Source organism: Phodopus roborovskii, unplaced genomic scaffold (genome assembly GCF_943737965.1).
Source record: "Phodopus roborovskii unplaced genomic scaffold, PHOROB, whole genome shotgun sequence".
In the NCBI taxonomy this organism is placed as follows: domain Eukaryota; kingdom Metazoa; phylum Chordata; class Mammalia; order Rodentia; family Cricetidae; genus Phodopus; species Phodopus roborovskii.
The window spans coordinates 1,862,684-1,887,144 of NW_026126448.1; the positions used below are offsets into that span (position 1 = coordinate 1,862,684).

General features: G+C 41.1%; 1 protein-coding gene across 1 annotated transcript; it reads left to right on the forward strand.

The window, feature by feature from the left end:
- Positions 1-2: 2 nt before the first annotated feature.
- On the forward strand, positions 3-24,023 carry Orc1 (origin recognition complex subunit 1). The gene is made up of 18 exons (XM_051188426.1): positions 3-68; positions 1,859-1,960; positions 4,597-4,695; positions 6,476-6,603; positions 8,384-8,562; positions 10,115-10,409; positions 11,534-11,867; positions 12,829-12,933; positions 13,484-13,679; positions 15,520-15,599; positions 16,074-16,175; positions 16,803-16,974; positions 17,385-17,495; positions 17,706-17,855; positions 18,421-18,540; positions 21,026-21,195; positions 22,120-22,207; positions 23,761-24,023. Exons 3-18 carry the CDS (start codon positions 4,601-4,603, stop codon positions 23,953-23,955), a joined length of 2,520 nt encoding a protein of 839 aa, XP_051044383.1. The 5' UTR covers positions 3-68; positions 1,859-1,960; positions 4,597-4,600; the 3' UTR covers positions 23,956-24,023.
- The last annotated feature ends 438 nt before the right edge of the window (positions 24,024-24,461 follow it).

Sequence of the window (24,461 nt, forward strand, 5' to 3'; positions counted from 1 at the left end):
TGTAAGTGCCTGGACTGGAAGCGGTGGGGAGCGCAAGGGGTCGGCCCTCCCTGGCAAGCTTCGGCGTGGTGAGTGCTGCTCCCGGCTCGCCGGGCGTTCTTCAGACGTAATGATTTCCTTCCGCACACATGCACCAAGAACCTGTTAAGTGGTGGGCACTGTTCGTTCTTTTGGAGCAAGAAGACCCTCCTTGTCTTCACCGAGTTCTGGAATACCTCCTGTTCAGCGGGAAACCGAGTGTTTGCCCTGTGGGAGCCACCTCAGAGAAGTGGGTGGTGCTCGCCCTTTGGTGTCTAAGGCTTTGGCTTTCCGTGTGCACTGCCTCTGAAAAACCATCGCAGACTTTTCCATGGATCGGCGGAGCTGCTGCTCTTCTCCGCTTTACCAACTAGTGGTTGCGCCCGGAGAGAGACTTTCTCTAAGTCACCTCTGGTGACTTTGGCGTCCCGGTCTCCTCAGCAGTCCTCTCCAAATGGGTTGCCCTTGGCGGGGGCTTTCATCTCCAGGCACAGAAGAGAACGTCTAATGGCCCGCTTTCTACTTTCCAGGGTCTGGCCCAGAACAGAATGTCCTTCTCTTGTAACAGTTGGAGAAAGTGGTTGCCGTAAGGCTTGAGATGAGAGATTCCTGCTCAGGATTAGTAGGAGTGAAACTGCAATGATGAAGCCGTTTTAGTTGTCCATAGAAGTCGAATAGTCGTTCATTCTTTTCAACTGTATTTTTTTTTTTTTTTTTTTTGAGAGACAGTATTTCACTTTGTAGTCCTGGCTGTCCTCGATCTCGCTGTGAACCAGGTTGTTCACGAACTCAAGAGACTGCCTCTGCCTCTTGCTGAGATTGAAGTCGTGTTCCACCATGCATCGCTTTTTCAGGATTACTATGTGTTTATCTGTTTATTTACAATTTCAGACATTTCTGTCTATGGTCACTTACATCCTAATAGATGAAAGGGTCAGGACGAGATAAAAGTCTCTAAAGACTTGCCCCTAAGGACCTACTCCTTTATCTAAGTGTATCTAATGTGTATAGTACTTGTCTGTACTGAGTGTGTACCTGGTGCCTACAGAGGTCAAGGGGGTGTCTGATCCCTTACAACTGCAGTTAAAAGTGGTTTTGAGGTGCTCTGTGAGTGCTGGGAACTGAACTCAGGTTCTCCACAAGCGCACCAGCTGCTCTTACCACTGAGCCATCTCCATCCCCCATTTCCTGGTTTTTAAAAGACTTCTGAGTTTCTGTTACCTTCCAAATAGCCCATCAAATCATGATCCTGTTAAGAGTTAATCCCTTGAAGAAGTCAGATACTCTCTGTTGCAGACAGTTTCCAAAATATCAGGTGACCTTTGGGGAAATTTCAGTTCTAAGCCACAGTAGTTATATTAATAGTTAGATTAATTTTGTTGATGTATACTACTAATGGGAACATTTTGGTTTATGTCCTTTCATGATTGTATATATTTGATATGCCCATGAATTACTGAGTTGAAGAGTAGGCATATGTCCAGGAATTTAAAAGAAACATTTTTCAATTTCCCAAAGTTAGTCTATAGGGTTTTTGTTTTTGTTATTTTGTTTTGTTTTTGAGACATGGTCTCAGTGTGTCACCCTGGCTGCCCTGGAACTCTATGTAGATCAGGCTGGCCTTGAACTCAGAAATTTGCCTACCTCTGCCGGGATTAAAGGGCTATCATGCCAACTGGCTATACCAATTTAAATGAATGCCGTTCATCTTAAAGTTAGATCATTTGAGGATTATATGTTTTGATGGAAAACATCAAATCATCCAATGATATTCTCATTTTATTTAAACAAGCACGTGCTGAGTACTGCAATTTATTTGAGTACTTGCTTTATGTTTCAGAGACATTTGCTTGACTTCATTGTGAAAAGCTGGGAGAAGTTACAAGATTATTTCTGACAATTGTGTGTCGCATCATCTGTAAAAAAAGAATATATGTTGAAAGTAAGTGTTAAGATTTTCCTTAAACATTTGTATAGATTCGACCACTTTCACTAATTTTTACCAAGAGGTTATTGAATAGTACTAATCCAATTTTATTTTTCATTTGAACAAATCTTTTATTTATGTTTGCTCATCCCCTCCCTTCAAATACTGTGGATTGAATCTAGAGCCATAAACATATATAGCTATGCAAGTGACCTATATCCCCAGCCCTTTTTACAGTTTAAGATAGCATCCTTGAACTCAGTCTATCTGACAGGCCTTGAACTTGGTGATCCTCTTGCTTCAGACTCTTGAATAGTTAGAATTATGTCTCTATGCCATCCAGCCTGGCTTCTTTGCTTGTGTCTACCTTGTATTCAATTAAAATTGATTCATTTTTGTAGCACAGACAGAGCAGTACAAATTAGTAACACAATAATAGGTTATAATTCATACTCCATAATCATTATACAATTATTCGTGCTTTGTTTTGTTTAGTCATTTTGTTTTTGAGTCAAGATCTTGCTATGTGTAGCCCTAGATAACCTGGAATGTGTCATATAGACCAGGTTGGTTCAACTGAAATCCATTTGCATCTGCCTCCCATATGCTGAAGTTCAAGGCCATCACTCATTTATCTCTCCTCCCTACCCCACCCCGTGAGGTTTTTGCAAAACTAATTTTTATTCAAAGTATAGATGATGGAGAAAGCAGACACCTTGCAACAAGAAGGGATCCAGAACCAGTCCTTCATGCATCTTATATAAGTAGTTTATTTACTATTGATCCAGTATGTTCATTTTACTATTAAATAGTTTCTTCAGTATTTTTTTCTTTTTCTTTAAAGCAGCTGGGCAGTATGGTGCATGCCTTTAATCCAAGCACTCAGGAGGCAGAGGCAGGAAGATCTCTAAGTTTGAAGCAAGCCTGGTCTACAGAGGGAGTTCCAGGATAGCCAAGACTACACAGAGAAACCCTGTCTCAAAAAGAAAGAATGGAAGGAAGGAAGGAAGAAAAGAAAAAGCAGAGAAATTTTAGGGATCAAGTGTTTCTGGATCGAATATAGGATGCAATGTCACAGAACTCAAGGAAACCAAATTGCTTAATTTGGATGTCTATATGCTTTTATAATTGTGCCCCCCCAATAAGATTTTGTTCTCATCATTAATTCAGAAAATTCTAACTGCCAGTTTTCTCATAGTTAGCCCTATGACAGCTGTAAGAGAAGCATGAAATCATAATTAAAGGTTTAGTACTAATTATTTAATTCTAAGGTTCTGTGTTAGCATTTTTATTAGGATTGATAGGTTTTAATGTCTAAATCTTTTGTGGAGAAGGTAGTATTTGGACTTCTTAGTTCTTTCCCCTTTTTTTGACACTAAAAATGTACTTTAGAGATTTATTTAATGTAACCTGCTTTGCCTTCATGTCTAATTGTACCTACTAACATCACCAGCTATAGCAGCTGGATGAGCACATGCAATCCAGCTGTAGTTACAGGCAGTTGTGAGCCACCATGTATGTGCTAGGAACTGGACTCCGTTCTTTGCAAGAGCAGCAAGTACTCTTAACTGCTGAGCCATCTCTCCAGCTCTTCACCTTGTACTTTAATGTCAGTTTCTTTTTACCTAGTCACAATATTCTGGACCTACTAGATGCAAAGGAAAATACCCAGCTAGAGCAGTATAGTCAGTTACTGATTTTGTATGGGTGTATTTCTATGCATATATACACGTGATGGCCAGAAGTCAACCTTGCCAAGTAGGTTAGCACTTTACCAACTGAGGTATATAGTTTTCTCCTGATTTTTTACAAAGTGGAATGGCACACTTGATAAAATCTATCACCACTTCCTCAAATGCTGCTCTTGTACATTTATCCCTCTATCCCTGGGAACCCCTTATTTCAGTCCATTTTATCAATGTCTCCTGATTATTCAATGTTCAATTATTCAGTTCATCTGAGAAATCTTTACAAAGCCCTTTCTCCCTGAGTTGCAAGACCTGGCCCTCTAACTTCCAGTAGTTCCTTTAGGCTCTTTGTACCATTAGTTGTTGATTATGTTTTACTCCATCTCAACTTGAAGACATTTCACTTAGGTATTTGTTCACATCTATTGTGCTTTGTTTGAAGTAAGTACTTTTTCTTCCTGGTTTTTTGAGACAGGGTTTCTCTGTGGCCTTGGCTGTCCTAGATCAATAACATTTATTTTGTGGAAAAAGTCAGTTTTGTTGGAAATTAAAGACAGGCAGTTTAGTATATTTTATGTAGATATTGCATACAATGTTTTAATTAATTTCACCCTGGGGAAATTTGAGGCCCAATATTTAAGAAAATAAATTATAAAAATGTATAAGTACTTACTATTAGCTAGGTGGCTACTGCACATACCTTTAATCCCAGCACTTGAAAGGTAGAAACAGGCAGATCTCTTTATGAGTTTGAGACCAGCCTGGCCTACATAGTGAGTTCCCAGGATAGTCAGGGCTGTGTAAAGAGACCCTGTTTTGAACCCAGCCCCGCCCCAAGGAGAGAGAGATAAAAAAGAAATGTTATCTGCTTAAAATGTGTGGGAGTGAGGCAGGGGTATTAAGAAAAAAAGGCTGAACTAATTCAGTGAAGGCAGGGACTGACTATATCTTACAACCCATCAGAGACATGCCATCCTATCTCACAAGGCAGAAGACCCAAAAAACTTTCTCATGGGTTGGCAGGCCATTGCCGGATCGAAAACAGTACCACCAAGTCTACAAGTAAGTGGTGAAGCTCTTTGGTTGGATTGCAAAATGTACCTAGCTTCTCAAGCTGAACTGTTAAGCTTGTATTTAAACTGTCTACTCAATGTAGATTGAGATTTGAGGGACAATAGAAAGGAATTTTTAAGAAGTTTTTGTTTGGTGCAAAAAGATCTGTTGTGGCTAATCAGGAAAATTTGAGGTGAAGCATAATGTCATCTACTTACAATGCTTTTTTTTTTTTTTTTTTTTTTGAAAATTAAAAGATAAGATGTTGGTACTGTATGCTTCCCACCTTGTTTGTGTGTGTGTGTAGTGTGTGTATGCATACAGGTATGGGGGCAGATGTGTATGCTCATTGGTTGGATGCCTGAAATTGATGTTGAATGCTGCCTTGATTGCCTTCTGCTTTATTTATTGCAGAATTTTTATTCTTTGAGAATTTCTTACGTACTGTGTATTTTGAACATTAATCATCCTCTCCACTCCTCCCATCACCACTCTGTCTCATTCCTTTCTACCCAACTTTGAGATTTCTTCTTTTTTCTTTACCAAATGAGTTAGGTTAGTGTTGTTCAGCTAGTCTTGGGAATGGGCCTGCCCCACAGGGATGACATTATTGTTATTAAAGTCTTGTGCATTCTGTCACAATTGCTGTTGAATTCATAACTGCACCTAACCTGTTGTATCTGAAAACCTTTTTCCTTGATGTTTTATCAACCACCTTTAGGTCTTAGAATCTTTCTGTCTCCTCTTCCATGAAGGTCCCTGAAGCTCATAGATACCCTCTATTTTATTATTGGTGTAGGTTCTTTGCTAAACCCAGAACTCACCAATTCCAGCTAATCTAGTGGTAAACTTGCCCTGGGGATTCCTTGTTCTGCTTCCCATATGCTATATTCCCGGGTTAAAACACTTAACTGACTTTTTACATGAGTGCTGGGAAACTGAACTCTAATTCTTGTGCTTGCTCATTCAACAAGTATTTCATCTACTGAGCTTCTCCCCATTCTTTAGCAGTTTTCATATTATTACTGGATAGCTTATTGTCCACTTTCAGTAACTGAGCCAGTTAAGATTGTAGGAAGGCATCTAAGTTAATTAATCATTTATGCTAAAACAACTCATTGACCTATTTTGTGTACTTTCATGGGGTACGTTGTTTTCCCAGTAAGATAATTGGAGAGCTTAAAGAAACCGTTTAGAGGAATTTCTAGTTCAAGAGTTTTTAATTTTTTTTTTTAAATTTTATTTTATGTGCATTGGTGTTTTACTTTCATGTGTGTCTATTTGAGTGTGTTGGATCCCCTGCTGGTGTTACAGACAGTTGTGAGCTAGGTGTTGAGAACTGAACCAGAGTTCTCTGGAAGAACCATCTCCCCAGCCCTTATGAATGTTTTTGAGCTTACAAAATAGCTTAGTGGTTATGGCACTGGCTGATCTTTCAGAGGACTTGTTTGATTTTCTCACATGGTGGCTCACAACTGTCCAGGGCCCTCTTCCGGCCTCCATGGGCACTGCACAGGCAAGCACTCATACACATGAAATAAAAATTATATCTCAAAAGAGGTAGCTGGATGGGCATGTCCTTTAAAAGAATGTGTTTCTAAATCTTTTCTAGAGCCAGGCGAATCTCTGAGTTCGAGGCTAGTCTACAGAGCTAGTTCCAGGACAGCCAGGGCTACACAAACTCTACCTCAAATAAACAAACAAACAAACTCTACCTCAAATAAATAAACAAATAAAACAAAATAAAAACATTTTCCCACTTTGATCATGTTTCTTTGTTTCTTTCTAGAGAAATGTGTATGAAAGTCAATGATTGTTCCACTGAGATTCACATCAAGGTTGGACAGTTTGTATTGATTAAAGGAGATGTTAATGCAAAGCCCTATGTTGCTAAACTGATTGAATTATTTGAAGATGGTGAGTTTGGGCCTGAAATGGGAGCCTTATTTTACTGGGCACAATTGCAAAGTGTATGTAGCAGGGGAGGGTAGTGAGTTCTCTATTCATAGGCACTTGCAGAGCACCCTGAGGTGGGTCATGTAAGTATAGCTTTCCTTTTTTCTCCATCTAGACTTCTACACACAGCAGCATAGTGTGGGGTAAAATGGAATTAGAGGACTCTAGAATTTAGCCTTTCCACTATTTTTAGAGCTAAGAATGTCAAGTGCAGGATGTATGGATGGAAGTTTAGGAAGACTGGAAAGAAAATTGGTGATTTGCACTGCTGGGTGCTGCTTTTTTTTTTTTTTAAACTCTTTTGCTCTTTTCTCTTTGCGGGGCCCACCACCCAGCTCCCAAATAAATACAAACACAGAGATTTGTTCTTATTTATGGAAGGCCCAGCCTTAGCTTGGCCTGTTTCTAGCCAGCTTTTTAAAAATTATCTACCTTTTGCCTCTGGGTATCTCATCTACCTTTTGCCTCTGGACTTTTATTTTTCTCTATTCAATATACCTTTCTTTACTTCTTAGTCTGTGGCTTGTTGTGTAGCTGTAACTGGGTGACTGGCCCCTGACACATCTTTTCTTTCTCTTTTTGAGACAGAGTTTCTCTGTGGCTTTGGAGGCTGTCCTTGAACTTGCTCTTTTAGACCAGGCTGCTCTCAAACTCACAGAGCTCCACCTGCCTCTGCCTCCCGAGTGCTGGGATTAAAAACATGTGCCACCACCGCCTGGCCTCTCCTTATCTTGTTCCCTATCTTCTCTTCCTAGGTTTCTCCTCCTATTGCCTGCCAGAACCACCTGCCCTTTCTCTTGCTTGGTATTGGCCATTCAGCCCTTTATTAAACCAATCAGGTGTTTTTGACAGGCAAAGTAACACAGCTTTACAGAGTTAAACAAATGCAGCATAAAAGAAGGCAACACATCTTTGCATTATTAACCAAATACTCTGTAGCTTAAACAGTAACACATCTTAAAATAATATCCCACAATAGCTGGGTGCACATGTTTTTAGTATGGACATGAGGAAGTTATGAAATTCTGCAAGTATGATTTCTTTACAAAGTCTTTTTTTATACCCCAAACTGGCCTTGAACTCTATTCATGGACTTAAACTCAGGATGCTCCGGCCCTTGTCTCCCAAGTGCTGAGGCTACAAGTATGAATCACCATATCTAACTGGTAGCCTTCTCAATCATTAATTTGTACAGTTTTTCCATTGATAAATTAAGTGCCTATGATTATAATACCTTGTTTTCCATCCCTTTGGGAATTCTTTTTTATACTGATAAACACTATTAAAAGTAGATCACTGGGCTTGAAAGATGGTTCAGCACTTAAAAGCACTCACTGTTTCAGAGGACCCAGGGTTAGTTCATAGATCCCACTGTCTGTAACTGATGCCCCTTGGCAATATCTGGCCACCATGGACACTGTACACAAATGGTACATACCCATCTATGAAGGCAGTATACTAATACACATAAAATAGAAATAAAATCTTTTTCAAAAAGTGGATTACCTTAGAGAGCATGTTTGTGAAGTGGAGTAGTTTTGCTGCTGATTGGTTCTTTAATCATTGTCAAATTTATAAGGTTTCTTGGCTTATAAAGGCAATAGGTATAGTACCTGTTTTATAGACTTACGGGAAGTAAATATTTGTATTGTGTAGGGTTTGGCACATAGGCAGTATTCAGTGATGGACTTTATTATTAACCTTCCTATTTTAATCTTCCCTTTCCACCTGATCCTCCTAGGATCTAAATTTCCTTCCGTGAAATGTGCTCGAGTACAATGGTTTGTCCGATTCTCTGAGATCCCTATCCCTAAAAGGCATTTATTAGGCCGGAAGCCTGCTGCAGAGGAGATATTCTGGTATGACTCTTCTGACTGTGGTAACAACATTTATGTGGAGACCATCATTGGTCCTGTTCAGGTAGGTGGTTCCTTAAATCCTGGGTTCTAAAGTAGCTACACTGCATGACCTCAGAAATATTATTGGTTCTAATTTGAATTTCTTCTAACCTTCTCTGGCTGCTTGCCCTGTCCCACAGAAACTGAGAACATGGCACACGTGTTCTTTGCCTTCTAGAGAAAGTGACATTTGTATTATGACCTGGAGGAAGAACAGGAATTAGAAAATGTATCTTAGTGAAAAATCATATGAGCTATGATTAAGGCTGAGTGTGCTTTGTAACATGAAGACTTCACCTTGAGTAACTCAAAAAGTGCCGATTACTAAAGGCAACCTTGTGTTTTTATATTCAGGAGCTGAGCTGTTGAAGTAGATGTTTTGAAAAGCGTGTGTGTATCTTATTTTTAGAGCTGCTTTCATTTCTATCTCCTGTGTGAAGTCTGGCTTTGGGTAATTAGTGAATTGGTCTAACATTTGGCCAGAGAGACTGGTCTGACCTGGCTATGGCAATTTATTTATGGTTAGTATTATTTATAGTAACAACCTAATTTCAGGGCAACAAGCCAGTAAGCACAGCATTCTTCCATGGACTCTGCTTCAGTTCCTGTCTCCAGTTACCTCAGTGATGGACTGTGAGCCGTAAAGTGGAATAAACCCTTTCCTCCTTGAGTTAGTTTTGGTCAGTGTTTTATCATAGCAACAGAAAGTAACTAGAGTAGAAGGGCAGGAGAGAAGAGGTATTTAGGAAAATCACACTGTTGGGAGTAAGCAGGACTGTTCTAAAGCCAAGCTCTGTTAGTGATGCTTGGCCATGTAGAGAACACAGGGTTCTGGAAGTACAGTGGGGCCTGATCTTAGGAGACACTGAAAAGCAGTTTAAGTCATCTTGCAGCTGTGTGGAGCTACTGCTGTTTAGTATCTATTCACCTGGAAGTTTGGACCAGGTGAATAGATGGTGGGGCCGGGGGAGCAAGGAAGGGGATGATGTGTGATTGACTGGGGTGATAGCAGGAATGAAGAGGAGAAGCCAAGGCAGAGGATGGAGTTCATTTAGTAGAGTGCCTTAGGGCATGCAGGAAGCCCTGGGTTCAATCACCAGCACTGCATAATCCAGCTGTGGAGGCACACACCTGTAATTCCAATACTCAGGAAGATCAGAAGTTGCAGGAGACCCTATCGAAAAAATGTAGAGTCAATAAGAGGTGGGGAAAACAGGAATAATTTGCTGAGTGTGTTGGTACATATCTTTAATCCCAGCACATGGGAGTCACTGATGGATCTCTGAGTTTGAGGTCAGTCTGATCTATGTAGGATAGTGAGGACTACGTAGAGACACTGTTTCAAAAAACCAGAACAAATTACATTTTGTTGACATTCTCCTCAAACTGTTTATGACTTTGTAAATGCTTAGTTTCTCAATCAATTAATTTGCTATGCAGTGTCTTTCTCTTTGGATATAAAAGGTGGCATTTCATAAAAAGATGTGAGTTTAAATAGGTTTCATTGCAGCCATGAGTTTTTCTTGGCTGTATAGTCTTCATCTTTTGTTGTTTATCTCATTTCAAAAATTCAGGTAGTGGCTTTAGCCCCAGATGAAGCGATACCTATGAATCAGAAAAGTGAGGAGACACTGTTTGTGAAGCTATCCTGGAATACAAAGAAATTTGAACCACTGTCACCAGAAATACTTGCAGCATTGAAGAAACTAGAAGATAGCCCTAAGTGCCAGAAACCTTTAAAAGCCAAGATTAAGAATGTAAAAAGCCCTTCTTGGGATGCAACAGAACAAATGGACAAAAGGATTGAATCAAATCACTCTACCTCCAAATATTGCCAGATACCTGCCCACCCTGTCTCCCCCAATGCAAGTAAGCTGCTGGAACATGGTGGTAAGTGTACTTGGGGAAGAGTTCTACTTCAGTGTGCTATGCTTCTTTGTAGCACACCAGCTCTTCCTCCCCCAACCTCTGCTGCAGCAATGTGTTGCTCTCTCTATGGTTGGCTTTTTTCTTGGGATGTCATTTCATTCGAATCTCAGAGTCTGGCCTTTTTGTTTGACTGTCTCATCTTAGTTTCTCCATTTGAGAGTCATCCCTGTTATCCTATTGGTGATTTGTTCCTTTTTATGCAATGCTCTATTGTATCAATAACCACAGCTTATTTATTCACAATAGAAGACATCTGGATGTTTTTAGTTTTTGATGATTGTGAATAAAGTCACCCTAATGATCAACACAGACACTGGATGGCTCTTAAGCCCTGTCTGTACCTGTCTCACACCATAAGTATACTGAAGTTGGCTCATCTATGCCTTAAGACTGTATGGCATTCCTGCTTTCCATCTCCTCAGATCAGGGTGTCCTTGGATAAGTACCAAGGTTGAGTCTCATTTATCTTTGGTTTCTTGATAGGCTCTAATATATACCTTGTCTTTTTAATAATTCAGCTATATCTATAAAGGGCTATGATCCCTGGTTCTCATAGTCCTAGCAAGAGTGGAACAGATTTACATATAATGATTGTCTTCAGGAATCCCTCCTCTATCTTGGCAGATATATTCTGGGTTTACCAAAAAAACAGAAAAAAGCTGGGTCTAGTGTTACTCAGTAATATACTAAATGTGTGAGTGCTGCTGCATGGGGGTGGTTACCATGCAGTGTTGCCTCAGGGAAGTTTGATTACTGAATATTTTTTTTCTATAAAAGCTGACCTAGAAGTCAAATTCTAATCCCTGCAGCTCAGTGGTAGAACACATGCTTAGCAAGATTCTGGGTTCAATCCCCAGGGCTGAAATAGGAAAACAAATAAAAATTATGTGTGATTCTAAATAGGAAAATCATACATGAAGTTTAGGAAAGAAGAGGCCACTTAGCCTAGAAGAGGACTAATTCAAAGTATGAATAACCTCACTTGTGTAACTTCAGTTGCACCATGAGATTGGGGTGTGTATTTCTAAGTATAATAACATCCCATATTGTCTCTTTAGGCTTAGGCATTCCCAGGAAGCCTAACATGAGGCTATCACAGAAGATCTTGTGTGACTCCTTGGATTCTCAAAAAAATTCTAAACGAAAAACAGCCTTCTCTGAGACAGCCTCACCTCCTAAAAGATCTCAGCCTGGTGAAATCAAGACATCATCAACTTTGAAAACTTTGGAAGAAAATGGACAGGCACATTCCTTTTGTGCCAAAGGTAGCATGAGAGCCAAAGACCCATCTTTCATAACCACAAAGATTAGTATGGAGAGGGCATTCAGCCCTATCAGGCGTAGATTGAGGTCTTCAGTGGTGCCCAATGCGATTCTGACACCAGAGTTCACTGAGAGGTAAGCAGGAGCATCACCCCCTCTCACAGAGCAACTTGAGATATTTCTTGTGATCAGAAATGAGTGTCACAGAGGGAAGCTTCCAGTCTGTGGTTGAGTGTCTCTGATGATCTTTTCCAAATAAAGGTTACTGAGCCAGGGTTTAGTCAAATATGCTTCAAGTATAAGACCCAGGAATCTGTATTTTGAAACGCTCTTTGAAGTTGGGTGTCGTGGCTTATACCTATAATCAGGAGGCTGAGACAGGATTGGGTGTGTGAGTTCAAGGTTAGGCCGAGCTACATGGTGACACTATCACTAGCTCCAAAAAGAAAGAAATGCTTTTCTCTTCAGATGTCATTTGAGAATGTTGATTTATTTCTGAAAGTATACTGCTTCACACACAGTCCTGGAGTTTATTTGTTGGCTATGGCTCTTTGTCACAATTTAATGATTTTTTTTTAATTGGGTGGGGCTTTTTGTTTGTGTTTTGTTTTTTGAACCTGGGATCTACTCTTAAATATTGAAAAGAAGACAATGAATCTAGAACAAGCTTTGTAGTTTGGCACTTGATAATATGTGTAGATAATAAATTTTACAATAAAAGCGACAGACTAGACATAACATGCTTTTTAAAATTTCTTAAATAGAAATTTCCAGCACCTGGCTCATAATATGCTGTTCAATAAATACTGAGTATATTTTATACTGAATATATTCTTGCTAACTTTGAGCTTTTGTAAAAGATGACAGAAATAAAAGGGGGACAAAATCTGTTGGGAATTCATCCATTTTTGTTCACAATAGCAGAGTGATGTCTGATTTAAACGATGTGTTAAGAAAACTTTTGAACCAAGTTTGATTAACTTTTTCCAAGGTTGCTATGAAAATAGGAGCCAGTGAGACTTGACTATCTCCAGTACCTACTGTGGATCTTTGTTGTCTCAAGGCCTTTCTCTAATCCAGATGTGATGCCTTGCAGGGAGGCAAGAAAACATGAAGCTCACGAAGAACCGACCTATAGTTCCAATCGTGCTCATAGAAGGAGTTCTCTCTTGACTTTGAAACGGATTAGGCAACAGCTTTGGTAAGACTGCCCATTGATAAGCAGAACAAACAAAACAGTCTTGGCCCCATCTGTGATAGCATTTGTCCCTCAATGCCCTTCTATTTGAATGGCCAGTGCACTGATACTCTTTCACCTAGCATTTTGTACAAGTGCTATAGTTTGAAAGGGACAAGAAATACTGGCCAGTGCTTGTGGTTCCTTGGCTGTATCACCCTTGTTTCCAGCAAATCTGGGAATGTGGGATACCTAAAAGCATTAACTTTGTTTTTGATAAACCTTAGTTTGAATTTGGGCTTCTGAAACTGAAATTTGGGAAAATAATGTTTCCCTTCCTTATTCCCTCATGATTAAAATTAGGGAAGATATACATGGCTTAAAGTTGTAGAGGGATTTAGTGAACATGTAATGCCTTTAGCATAGCATTTCAAGCAAGTATCCAAGAAGTGAAACAAATCCCATATTGCCTGATGGTGGAAGAGACTGTAATGCCTCTAATGCACACTTTTATACAGTTCTTATGAAGGCTTGAACACCAAATAATAGAAAATAATTAGTCTCCACCACTCAGGCTTCTAGATGATGATAAAAGTAACCAAGAAGAAGAAGAGTTTATATCCTCAGCAGAGGTGTCAGACTCCACTAGTGAGGAGGAAGATGATTCTATTCCTTCCCTTCCAAAGAGAAATCCCCAGCGGCAGTCCAGAATCCGGAGAATGGCCTCAAATCCATCATTGCAGACCCCCTCCAAGACACCAAAGAAAACTGTAAGGTTCTTTTGGGTTTGTTTTCCAGTGACATGTCTCTCTTGTATGGTAAAGAATGCTAATTCCAGATCAAGCAGTAACAGCTACATTCTTAGCAAAGGGTTATGGTAGTTAAAGTAATCCATTTGTTTCCTAGAGGAGTAGGCCTACATGAACTTGACTGAAAACGAATGTAGTTGAAGATGACTTTTTTCCCTTGTGTTATTATTGTTTTGCTTTTGAGACTGGGTGTGTTACTCTATAGCCCAGGCTGGTCCCAGACTCCAAGCATGTGCTACCACACATGCCTTGCTCAAGGGTTCAAGTTCTTTTAAGAACCAGAATCGGATGGTCAAGAGCAGTGTTTGCATTTCCCTTGGCACTCAGGGGGAAATTGAATTCCGGGCTACACTAGGTACAGCTGAGAGATCAGGAGTACCGCTTAAGTGTGGAAAATGGAAGGGAGTTCCTGTGGAACTGTAACAGCATTAGAGATATTGGGTCTTCTGACTCAGAAATGGGTTTGAGAAACTAGAGTTAAACATTGCAGAACGCTATAGCATACAGTTAGGGAATGCTTGCTTAGAAACCATTCGCCATTTTTCCAGACCAGGATGGAGCTGAGGCTGAGCCTCTAAGGAAGGAAGTCTAGTAGATCCCATTTGACTAACGGCCATATTTACTTGGATTTTCTCAAATACAGGTGCAGAAAGCTCACTGTGCTTATTGTTCACATCTAGAAAGGAGAGATTTGTGGCCTCTGAGCATACTTAGAAAGTATACAAGACTTGTAGTTACCTTCCTGCAGATCCTAAAAGACCTTTTAAATAGTCAGAGTCTGCATATTGTTGGCTCTCGCCTCCTACAAGGAAGAGAAGTGAGAGAAAGCATTGGTCTGCCCCATAGAGTAACCATCACGAATGAGCAAACCTGTGGGGCTGGAGTGATGGCTCAGCAATTAGGAACACTTGTTCTTCCAGAGGACCTGAGTTCGATTCCTACCACTTACATGGCTGGCAAACTCTTGACTGCCTAAAATTCCATTGTTGACAAATCCAATGTCCTCTTCTAACCTCTTTAGGCATCAGGCATGGACATTGTGTGCAGACATACGTGCAGGTTTTAAAAAAGAAAACACTCGTGCACATGAAATAGCTCTTTTTTGTTTGTTTGTTTTGGTTTTTGTTTGTGTTTGTTTTTTAAAGGAATAGGCCTGTGAGTGGGGTTTATAATAAAAGAAAAAATCTGGTGAGTTGGTTTTTTTGATGTTGGATTTGTTGTTTTTCCAAGTGCTGGGTTATGGGTTGAGGAATTCCTGAGTCAAAAAAGTCTGACCGTATCTTCAAATAAACAAAGAAGATCTCAGGAATCAGAAACAACCTATGGCTCTTCTTTTTGAGCAGAGTAGCTTGAGTTTCCTAATTTTGTTAGCTTTGCAATATTTAGTGAAATACCAGAGATTTAGCTCAGTGGCAGAGCACTTGCATAATATGTAGGAAGTCCTGGGGGTTTTGTGTATTCGTTTTGGCCTGTATCTCCATCCCTGGTACTGGGATTGGCAAACACCACCATGCCTGGCTGAATAATCTTTTTTTTTTTTTTTTAATTCCCCTACTATACTCAAAATTCTGACCTCGTATAAATATTAGATAAAAAGAGATTCTGATTGGACTATGAACAAAATGTTTGATGTGAGGGGGTGGGGATGAGGAGTGAATCATTTTTAATTTCATACATGTAGGAGCTAAGACTAACTTGTCCTTTTGCCAGATCAATTTTATGTGTCTGGATGGGTTTTTTTTTTTTTTTTTTTTCTTGCTTTGCTTTGTTTTATTATAATGTATATTTTATTTGATTACAGCCTCATGCCACTCCTCAGATTCGAGATAGAAAACTTGCTGTCCAGGAGCCAACTAATGTGCTTGAAGAGGCCCGGCTGAGGTAATGTTGCTCAGGGGTCCTGCTTGGGAGTAATGGACTTCTTTTTTCACATAAATTGGAGATTGGTTGAGCTACTGCTATGTAGTCACTTATACAGAGTGGTGGAAGACAGTAAAACAAATCCCTTAAAGAACCTTAAAGAACAAATGACTGGGCTAATGCAGATGGAAATGCCTCCCAGGCTACTGCTGTTGTCTTAGTGTTCTGAGGATGGTGCCTCTTAGCTACAGGGCTCTAAAGTAGGAATTCTTTTAAAATTCATGATCAGATCAAGATTTTTCAGTCTACCCAAGTGTTCTGTTGGAGAAAAGGGAGGTTGGGTGAAGCACCATGGGAAAAGATGAGAAGGAATTTCCTTTTATTCATATCATATAGTTCCTGTATAGATAAATATTAATCTCTTTCCCATTCTGTTGGGTAGATAGTAAAAGACTTTTAAAGCCTTTCTTTTCTTCCCTCCACCACCAACTGCAGGCTGCATGTTTCTGCTGTGCCTGACTCTCTTCCCTGTCGAGAGCAGGAATTCCAAGACATCTATAGCTTTGTTGAAAGCAAACTTCTTGATGGGACTGGAGGGTGAGTAATGCTGAGTAGACAGGTAGTTTGAAGAAGAGCTGCTCACACACGGTCAACAGGGTAAGCAGAGCCACTGCTAAGCGTAGGAGGGTGGAATTCTGCCTGGGGCAGACCACTGAGACCACTGGGGCTGCTCAGTTGATCAAAGGCTCTGGGTTTGATCCGCTGCACTACATAAACTGGACATTGTGTCTTGACACATAACTGTCACAAGAGATATTTCTATTTGAGCTTGGTTCTCATAGTTAACAGTAATATGGGCTACCTTATGCTTTGTTTGTTTGTTGGAATTAGAGAATGCTGTTCTATCACCATTATGGGTACCATGGGGGGGGGTGGAGGCAGGAGGATCAAGAGTTCAAGGTCATTGGATACATAGTGAGCTTGAGGCTAGCTTGAGCTATGTAGGGTTTTGTCTCTATTTAAAAAGGGGGTGACCTTTGGTTAGTCAGTTTTCACGTATATAGCTTTGACTGTAGAGCGTGTGTCTAAACAGGTAGACAACTCTGACCAGTTTCCTAGGGTAGCCGCCACTGTTCCTACTTCCATATCTCAGAGGTCTTGCTCTTTCTTAGAATGTTGTGGATGGCACAGACCCAGGCTGTGAGTATTGTTTTCTCGCTCTAGGTGTATGTACATTTCTGGGGTTCCTGGGACAGGGAAGACAGCCACTGTACACGAGGTCATACGCTGTCTGCAGCAGGCAGCCCAAACAAATGATGTTCCTCCCTTTGAATATGTTGAGGTCAATGGCATGAAGCTGACAGAGCCCCATCAAGTCTATGTGCAGATTTTACAGGTAGGCAAAGTTGTTTGGGGGTTGGGGGGTTGGAAATCGTTCTTTAGAAGCACATGGAAAAGGGAAGGCTTAGTTAATTTTATTTGCATTTTACACATTTGTGCTGGGGTGGCAAAGGTGCAATGGGCAGAATTTTTCGACTGAAAAACCATGGCCTAGGGGCTTTATGTTGACTGATTATATGGCAGCAACCTCTAGCTCACAAGTGACGTGGGAATGTCCTGGAACAGGGTATAGACGTTCTTTCACTAGCTGTTACCTCGGAACGTGTAATATATCCCTCTTGGGGAAGGGACTAGAGTAAGAGGCAGAGTCAGGAAATGGAGCTTCTTCCTTTTACCGACGTACTTTAAGATCAGTGGACTGGAATCATCACCATTTACTACAGCGATTCCTTTTCCCACATGCAGAAGCTGACAGGCCAGAAGGCAACAGCTAATCATGCAGCAGAACTGCTGGGAAAGCGGTTCTGCAGCCGAGGGTCCCCACAGGAAGAAACCACTGTGCTGCTTGTAGATGAGGTAAAGTACCCCTGGGAGGACAAAAGAAATGGCCACATGGCCTTGTTGTCCCTGGAGCAGATGGTGGGGAGGCCATTCACCCAAGCCTGTCCATTGATGTTCCTTGCTGTTTTTGTTTGAAGTTGTGATATAGGCAGCACGTGTACTAACTGGGTAGAGCAGGCTATCACTTAGGTGCACTGGCTCAGTCTCTGAGTGCTTCTTTGGTAGCTCGACCTTCTTTGGACTTACAAACAAGATGTCATGTACAACCTCTTTGATTGGCCTACTCACAAAGGAGCCCGGTTGGTAGTTCTGGCCATTGCCAACACTATGGACCTGCCAGAGAGGATCATGATGAACCGTGTATCTAGTCGACTGGTAAGTCCAGGGTGTTCTGTAAAAATGATTTCTGCCATAATTATAATTTTTATGTTGTAATAAAAAAACATTGTCATTTTCTGCAAGTACTATACCCCATACTTTGGCATTCTGGTCCCTGTGTAGTTTTAAATTACACAAAGCCCTAGAAGTTTAATTACTTTTTAAAATATCTAAGCATGTATCACCTGCCACCTCTTAGGTACTTGGATAAAGCAGAGAATGAGGCAGACTATGTTATGCCTTCATGGCCTGTGTAGTTTGGCAAGAAACAACAACCATGAAGAACATGGTAAGGGAAGGCACAAACTGTGCAGGTCCTTAAAGCACCTCTATCTCCTCAAATGATTCTAAAAGAAGAAAAGATTCTGAGATAAATAGTTTGAGATAGTTCGAGAACTACTGTCCTCCAGGATACCCTAGTCATTGCTAGTACTGGCAGCAACTGAAAGGAGAAATAGATTATTATGTGGGGCTTGAGAATTAGGCTTGGGGACCAGAGAGTGATGGTTTTTCCTCCCCAAGCTAGACAGTGAAACTTGTTTCTCTCATCTTGACTCTTCAGGGTCTCACTAGGATGTCCTTCCAGCCCTATTCTCACAACCAACTGAAAGAGATCCTGGTGTCCCGACTCAAGCATTTAAAGGCCTTTGAAGATGATGCCATCCAGTTGGTAGCCAGAAAGGTAAATCACCATCAAGAAGCTCCTTGCCACACCTCTGAGCTAGTCAACAACTCCTTTCTGAGCACCTGTTGTGTGTATCCTGTTGAATGAAGAGATGTTTAGGAATAAATACCAATGGGTTGGGGGTGGCAGCACACGCCTCCAGTCCCATGTCTGGCAATTACAGGACTTGGAGGACAGAGGGAAAGGAATCCCTGAGTTTGAGACTGGTCTGGTCTTCATAGGCAGTTCTGGGTCAGCCAGGGCTACATAGTAAACTACTGTCTCGATGGATGGGATGGATGGATGGGATGGGATGGATGGATGGATGGATGGATGGATGGATGGATGGATGGATGGATGGATGGATAAAAACCAATGAAGAAACAATATTCTAAACGACTCCTTTTATTTTATTATGTGAATCTTTAGGCCACAGAGATTATGGGCTTTTTTTTTTTTTAAACTATCCATACATGATTCAAGCCACAAACTGTTTTGTGTAATTGAAGGGATCATTTAGATCATGTCAGCCACCTAGGAAGGACCAAAACACAGTAAGGTCAACCCTTATAAACTGTTCAGTTAGACCTGTTTATATGAAATCATCCATTCTACGGATAAGACTGTATACAGATTCTCCTCACTACAGAAGAGCCCTAAGGCTCCGGGTGGAACTGCTTTGAGTATTTTCTTGTTCTAAGTGTTTCTTTTAGTTTTCGTTTTGTTTTTCCATCATCTATAGGCCTCAAGCCTAGCTCTTAAATTCACACTGTTCGCCACTAGAGTGCTGTTTCACAGTATGAGGAGGAGGATGATAGGAAGTGGGAAATGATGAGGAAATATTTGAATATAGGAAGCTAGTGAAAGGGAAGACCAGGATACTCTGTCTCTGTTATTAGAAGAGTTCTTTGGTCTACTGAAAAACAGTTGTGTATAATCCCACTGTACAGAGATGACTGCTGTGTTTGCCTTTTGAGATAGGGTCTCACTGTGTTCCTCTGGCTGGCTTACTTAGTATGCTATACAGGTTAGGCTTGTTTCAAACTCAAGAGATCTGCCCACCTGCTAGGATTAAAAGTATGCACTACCATGCTAGGCTACGTTGACTACTTTTAATATCTTAAGTGTATTATATACATATATACTTACATAGTTTTCATTGTTTATTTGTTGGTTTTTAAAGATAGGGTTACTCTGTAGCTTTGGAGCCTGACCTGGAACTTGTTCTGTAGATCAAGGTCGCCTAAAACTTACAGAGATCTGCTTGCCTCTGCCTCCTGAGTGCTGGGATTAAAGGGGTGTACTGCCACCACCTGGCCAATTTTCTTGGTTTATGGTCCACAATTTTGGAGGAATGGATCATTTTAGAGGTAATTTGGTGCAGTCCAGTAACAGGTGAATATCCGGTTGATGATGCGTACTAGGAATATAAGAGCTGAGAAAGAGGTCTTTGTAGACTACACTGATTCTCAGAATTAAAATGTAAGTGATATTATTAGGTGTGGCAGTATATCCTTGTAAGCACTTGGGAAGGTATGGCAGGATGATTGCAAAGTCAAGGCCAGACTGAGCTACATTGGGATAGTCTGTCAAAACTAACAAGCAAATAACTAAACTTTCAAGTGTTTTTCTAAGCCAGCATGGGAGAGAGTGGAGGGTCCTTGAGAGTTTGACCTGGAAACTGTTGTAAGGACATGAAAAGGAGTGACAGCATAGCTGTTGGCATTGTGCAGTAGCCTGATTCACCTGTCTCAATATAGGGTTCCCTCAACTTTGAGTTTCTTCCTTTCCTCTCCATCCTGATTTCAATTATTTTAGGCACTGATGGGCTGTTCATCCAAATTTATTACATGCTCTGGGAGGTCTCACCTCCAAATATGTTCTCTCTGGCCTTACGTAGCTACTCCTGGGGCATACAGAATGAGAACCCCTGTGAGTTTTGGGTATTTTTGTTTGTATGGTTTTTGTTTTGTTTTTGGCGTGGGGGTTGTCTGTTTTTGAGATGGTCTTTCTGTGTATCTGTAGCCATGGCTGTACTGGAACTCATTTGTAGACCAGGCTGGCCTTCTGCACCATCATTCCTGGCTACCACAGAGGTCAGAAAAGAGCTTTGGAATCGCTGGAACCTGGAGTTAAGGCTGTTTGTGTTCCACCATGTGTTCACCAACAAGTAACTCTTAACAATAAGCATCTTTTCTAGCCCCTTCTTAAACACAAACAACAAGAAGCCCCACTTATTTCCTAAATACTTAAAGCTGGGGATTTCTGCCCTTCCCACTGGAGTTATCTATAAAATCATGGGGCAGTGGTTTGGAATGGCGACATAGTATTCCATATATGATATGATTTATTACAGGCTTTCACAATGTTCCTTGGCTGTCGGCTTTGGCAAAAGACCATTCTCAGCACCTCATTATCCTTTTAGCTGTGCATAGACCCAATGGTTATTAACCCTAGGTTGAGATGATAGTAGATATTGTAAATAAAATGTTCCCTCTTGTAGGTAGCTGCCCTCTCCGGAGATGCCCGGCGCTGCCTGGACATCTGTAGGCGTGCCACCGAGATCTGTGAGCTTTCCCATAATCGTGATGACTCTCTGGGCCTGGTGACTGTGGCCCATTTAATGGAAGCTATAGATGAAATGTTCTCCTCATCCTATATCTCTGCTATCAAGTAAGATGCTCTGCTGCCAGCACCTCTGGGAGGGTGTGAGGAGAGATGACAGCTTTGGGGTCTTGGAAATGTGCTTCTGTTTCTCAGGTTTAACTGAGTGAGTCTGTGCATATTTAGCTAGACAAAGTCCTTAGGGGCAGTTGGGGAAGGAGAAAAAAAAAATCCTCGATAATAGATGAATGCTTATTAAAATTTATCGAGTATGAATACTATAGGAATAGGCTAGGTTTGGTTGTTCATGCCTATAATCCTAGCATTTGTGAGGCTGAGGCCAGAGGCTTGCCACAAGTTTTAAGACTAGCCCAGGTTGCATAGTGAGTTCCAGGCTAGCTCTGTCTCAAAAAAAAAAGAAGAAGAACATATTTGATGGTAGAAAGATGAGTCAGTGGTTAAAAGCACTTGCTTTTCTTGCAGAATACTCAGCATCCACGTGGCAGCTCACAAAAGCCTGTAACTTCAGTTCTTGCTTTCTGACATTCTTTTCTGCTCTTTGCACACATGGACGGACACACCACACACACACACACACACTTTTTTAAGTTACATGAACCATCCAGGCAATGGTATTGCATGCCTTTAATCCCTGCAGAGGCCAGCCTGGTATCTTCAGAGCCAGTTCTAGGACAGTTAGGGCTACACAGAAATACTGTCTTGAAAAACAAAACAAACAAACAAAAAAACTCAAAAAACAGTTACATGAGCAAGAAATAGCTGTGCTTCTTACTGAAGCATACTCCTGCTCCCAAAATTTGGACATGGGGCTTTTTTGGTTATTTATTAATCTGAGATGTGGTATATTCCAGAAGTAGTTGACAGAACATTTTCTGTCAACTTGACTTTGTCAGGTGATGCATAACATGTTTTCTCTTGAGGCCAGTGGTGCAGGCAGCCTCTTAGAATTCACATTTCTTGGTTTCCTTTAAGAAACTGTTCCCTCCTGGAACAGGGCTTCCTGAGAGCCATTATTGCAGAATTCCGTCGATCTGGACTAGAGGAAGCAACATTTCAACAGGTAATTGGTTGCGTGTTGTTTGTTTTTGTGTTGTTATTTGTTTGTTTTGTTTTTCCTGATCCTTCTAGATATGGGTCCAGGGTTCTTAGTATAAGTGTTACAGCTCGGATGGTAAAAAGTATCCTGCAGCTGGGAACCAACAAATAACACAAAGTCCCACACCATACAACAAACCTCACAAAAGAAATTTATTGGGAGGAGAAACCCCAAGAGGGTGAACAGCAGAGAACTGGGCAGAACATAGAGTTTTGTGGGGGCACTTTCCAGAGTGGCCTGGCTTTGGAGAAGTTACATGGCCTGATCTTGGGGCAAGCTTGTTGATTGTTTTTTCTTTAGGTAGGGCAGGGCCTGGTCACTCTAGCCTCCTGATAGGGTCATTAGGGAAGTCTGGGGGTTGGGGTGGGGACTAGCCAGTGGAAATGGGGTGGCCACTCACCAGCCTCAAGAGATCAGGCTGGGCTACCAGAGTAGTCTATGTGCCCATAGGTATCCATTATAAGGTGTCTGAAAAGCCAACACTTAGAATATGTGGACCGGGGCTAAGAATATACTTCATAAAGTCGGTATTGGCCTTGAATGAACAAATCTGAGTTCTGTTCTCCAGTACATCATAAACCAGGCATGGTGGTGCATACCTGTTATCCCAGGACTTCGAGGTAGATGCAGGAAGTTCCTAAATTCAGTCATCCTTGGCTACATACCCAGTTTGACACCAGCCTGGAATATGTGAGACCTTGTTTTTTAAACAAGCCCCAAGGTGGTGTACTCCTTCAATCCCAGCAATCAGGAGGCAAAGGCAGGCAGATCTCTGTGTTCGATACCAGCTTGGTGTACAGAGAAAGTTCCAGGAGAGGCTCCAAAGCTACAGAGACACCCTGTCTCAAAAAATAAAGAACAAACAACAAAATCCAGAAGGGACCCTTAGCAGTTCTCTATTCCAAATATTGCTCAGTTGTATGCAATACATCTTGAGGTAAACTGAAGCTTTGCTTTAAAACATGAAGTAGCCACATGGTGACTCACATCTGTAAACTCAGCACTTGGAAAATGAGGCAGAAAAATTGCCAAGAGTTTGGAGCTAGATTGAACTACATGGTGAGTTCCAAACCACCTTGAGCTACAGACTACGACTTTGCCTTAAAAAACTAGGGAAAAAAGAGGTGTCTGTCACTACAGGTGTTAGGGAAGAAGAGAGAAGTAATTCGACTAGTGTCACATAGGTAAATTACAGAAAAGCAGGGTTCAAATATGCCGTGTCCTGTTCTAGAGCTTGTTTTCTACTCCTTGGCAGGGGCACAAGGGCATCTACTGATGGGGTATTTGGTATCTAAGGTACCAAGTGTCTGGTTGTTTGAGACTGGATCTTATTTTATATTTGGTTGTCCTGGAACTCACAAAGATCTGCATGCCTTTGCCTCCCAACTACTTGAACTAAAGATGAGAGAGCATCACCCACCCTGCCCTAGGCACCCAATTTTTGGAAAAGATGAATGATCAGATACAAACGCAGGATTATTGTTCCTCTTAACCTTTGCTTTACTTTTGATGTCTAGATATACAGTCAGCATGTGGCTCTGTGCAGGATGGAGGGACTGCCTTACCCTACCATGTCAGAGACCATGGCTGTGTGCTCAAATCTGGGTTCTTGCCGCCTCCTCCTGGTAGAGCCCAGCAGGAATGACCTGCTACTTCGAGTGAGACTCAATGTGAGCCAGGATGATGTGCTTTACGCTCTGAAAGAAGAGTGAAGAACTTCAAGACTTCTGCTGTTTCTCAAACAGCCTTATTTATTTTTCTTCAGAACATGAATTATAGCAAAATACATAGAATGAAAATGATTGTTGTAGATTATATAATTTTATGTTACTTGGCTTTTCCAGAGTGTTGGAGAAGTTTATGATGTACTATGTATATACAGATATATATATCACTATACTTTTATCTATATAAAGTAGTTCTGGGAGAATTTTTATGAAATTGGCCACAGTGATTGCTTCTGGAAAATCCTGGTGGTTTGTCAGGGGTGAGAGGAAGAGTTCATTCACTGCATGCCACGATATATTTGGTCATGAATGACAGTTAATTTTTCTTTTGTAAAAGAACCGATGGGGTTTTGTGTGCACCACAGTGACACAGTGCTCCTTGTATGCAGGAGGTACTGGGTTCATTTCCCACTGCTGAATGCAAACCAAATACCTTTAGCCCTGGTTCCTTGTATCCTGCATGGCACATACCTGCAATCCCAGTATTTAGG

Coding starts and splice junctions, on each gene's coding strand:
- Orc1 (XM_051188426.1), top strand. CDS start 4,601: ATGCCATCCTATCTCACAAGGCAGAAGACCCAAAAAACTTTCTCATGG. Junction 16,176..16,802: donor CTTCTTGATGGGACTGGAGG/GTGAGTAATGCT, acceptor TTCTCGCTCTAG/GTGTATGTACATTTCTGGGG. Junction 21,196..22,119: donor TCCTATATCTCTGCTATCAA/GTAAGATGCTCT, acceptor GTTTCCTTTAAG/AAACTGTTCCCTCCTGGAAC.